At 43.0% G+C, this 2,500-nt stretch overlaps 1 protein-coding gene across 3 annotated transcripts in view; it reads right to left on the bottom strand.

Moving 5' to 3' along the window:
• The window catches only part of zfyve28 (zinc finger, FYVE domain containing 28), a 26,240-nt gene that overhangs the window by 9,890 nt on the left and 13,850 nt on the right, over nucleotides 1–2,500 (bottom strand). For all 3 annotated transcript variants that reach the window (XM_063184666.1, XM_063184667.1, XM_063184668.1), the window contains exon 4: nucleotides 452–654. In XM_063184666.1, the coding sequence (XP_063040736.1) occupies nucleotides 452–654 (203 nt within the window). The remainder of the gene's footprint in view (nucleotides 1–451; nucleotides 655–2,500) is intronic.

Here is a 2,500-nt window from a genome sequence, read left to right as displayed (position 1 = left end):
ATTTACAGTGGAATTTATTTAAATTTTAGTACGAAGCGTTTGACTATTCCCAAGATGTGAAGGCCCAAACAATAGGCTCCCTGTTGAAGGTGGCAGTCTTAAGGATCCGAGGCACTCTGATTTTGGTGAAAAAAGCTAAAAATCCTTTATTTCAATGGATAACGCCTACGTGTATCGACTGCCTATCAGTCTTCATCAGGACAAACTTACTTGAAAGTAGCGCGCTGTGTGTGTGTGTGTGTGTGTGTGTGTGTGTGTGTGTGTGTGTGTGTGTGTGTGTGTGTGTGTGTGTGTGTGTGTGTGTGTGTGTGTAAACAGTACCAGAGTTCGAACTCTGGGAAGAGGATGTCAAAGTGTCGTAGTGCGTCCCTCATGCGCTCTGTGTGTGTGTGTGTGTGTGTGTGTGTGTGTGTGTGTGTGTGTGTGTGTGTGTGTGTGTGTGTGTTTGTACCAGAGTTCAAACTCTGCGAAGAGGTTATCAAAGTGCCGTAGCGCGTCCCTCATGCGCTGCGTGTAAGCGTTGAGGTCTCGTAGCGCCTGGTCACGCGTTAGTGACCTCACTTCCTCCAGACTGCGTGTCAGATCCTTAGCCAGCGGGCGCATCGCCATGCTCTCAATCTCACGATTCATGATGATTGAACCTGCAGCCAGACACTACACGCACATACACACACACACATTAACCTTGCACAGGCAAACAAACTTTGTACAAATACACATTAACACACGCACATTAGGGCTGGAATGGTACAGAAAAGTCACGGTTCGGTATGCACCTCGGTACAGACCCCACGGTACAGTACATTTTTGGTACGGTGCAGGATAAAAAAAAAAAATATATATATATATATATATATATATATTTTTTAATACTATTATTATTATGATGCATTGCTCTTATGTATCTCGTATTGAAAGATGCTGAAATATGCATTAGTGTGTATTATTATCATAATTATTATCACAATTACTATTATTATTATTATTATACAAATGCAATCCAAAGCCTACTGAATGCTATTAAAACAACAACCCACTGTAGAATTTCCATGTCTAAAATGATAAGATACACTGCTTGACGTCAGTGTAGTTTTGCCAAATTATCCGTTGGTAGCCGTTATACAGCTGCCTTCAAGGACAGTCTTTACATAGCTTTCAGGACCTTAAGCCTTCTTGCCACAGTTAATTGATCATGCTACCACACGAATGACAAAAACCATCAAAGGTCGGCGTGTGCGTCTGCACTTTACACCCGTTTATTTCTTGGTACGTGCATTCCCAAAAAGTCCAGTCTCCAGTTGAGACATTGAGAATAGACTAGGTCCGAAACGTCTGTTTCTCCAGTTAACCTCTGACTTCTGTTGTAAAATTTCGGCTACAATATACTTCTTCACACAAGCCTTGTGTGCGCCTCCTTTTTTCATTATCGAGTCATGCTACCACACACCACATCCCTGCGTTTGGAACATGGTCAACATTTGCACTGCAATAACAAACAAACTTATAAAAAAGTATTAGTTAGATCTAGCCTGCTTGAGTTATCATTAAATAGTTTGTTTAGCACTGCACTCACTGTTGAGCGCAGCTGCAATGAGAGAGGGGAAACATATCAAAGTTGAAACATATCGAGAAATGGGCAATTCTTGTCCCATGTCTTGTTAAATGTCAGGTAAGACTATTACTTTTTATTTTACAAGATAAAGGAATGACAAAGCTGAACTGATGAGCGCGATCAGCAGCACGACAGTGGGTTTTTTTTGTATCGTCCTGGCAGCCTTGTTTGTAAAGCATTCACGTTCATTACACATAACTCATCAATTCAGCAAGAGCTGAATCCACGGATTGAACTACTAATAAACTGTCAAAACCTGCATACAAACTCCTCTACATGGCGCAAGGTGTTGATAGACTGAAGTTTTCCTATTACGGTGACGTAAATTACGCAGGGGGTTTTCAAATTCCAGTGTCCGCACTGCCCCTGCCCATTCAGTCTCACAAGGTGCCGAATGCATCATCTGTCACACGTTTAGCAAATTTGAAGGTGGACATTGGATGGCAACACCAATGGAAGTAAACATAAGCAAAACCAATGGAAGTATACAGATGCAATGGTTACATGTGTTCGAAAAGAACTCAGAGGCAAAGTGTCTGCTTGCGCGGAAGTCTGCCCTCACGTGCCACAACAGTTGCGCGTCGCTTTATCAAATTACTATTTCGTACTGTGTGTATTCTCCGTGACAATGCGTGTACCGTACCGTAACCCCTGTACCTTGACGGTTCAATAAGAATACATCGTGCGGGCTCTAAGTAAGGGTTAACGTTCGGCGAGAAGGTCGCTACCGTGGAATAGCAGCACGACAGAGAGAATCTTTAGACCCCGACGCGGAGCGGAGGGGTCTTGTTCTCTCTGAAGTGCTGCTATTCCACAAAGCGACCGACTCGCCGAAAGTTAACCCGCTTATTATATGGATATACTTAAATGGCTCACACATGGCGGGGA

This window comes from Engraulis encrasicolus, chromosome 19 (assembly GCF_034702125.1).
Source record: "Engraulis encrasicolus isolate BLACKSEA-1 chromosome 19, IST_EnEncr_1.0, whole genome shotgun sequence".
Taxonomy (NCBI): Eukaryota; Metazoa; Chordata; class Actinopteri; order Clupeiformes; family Engraulidae; genus Engraulis; species Engraulis encrasicolus.
Note: the sequence above shows the minus strand (reverse complement) of the source record. Positions and strands in the feature narration are given on the sequence as shown.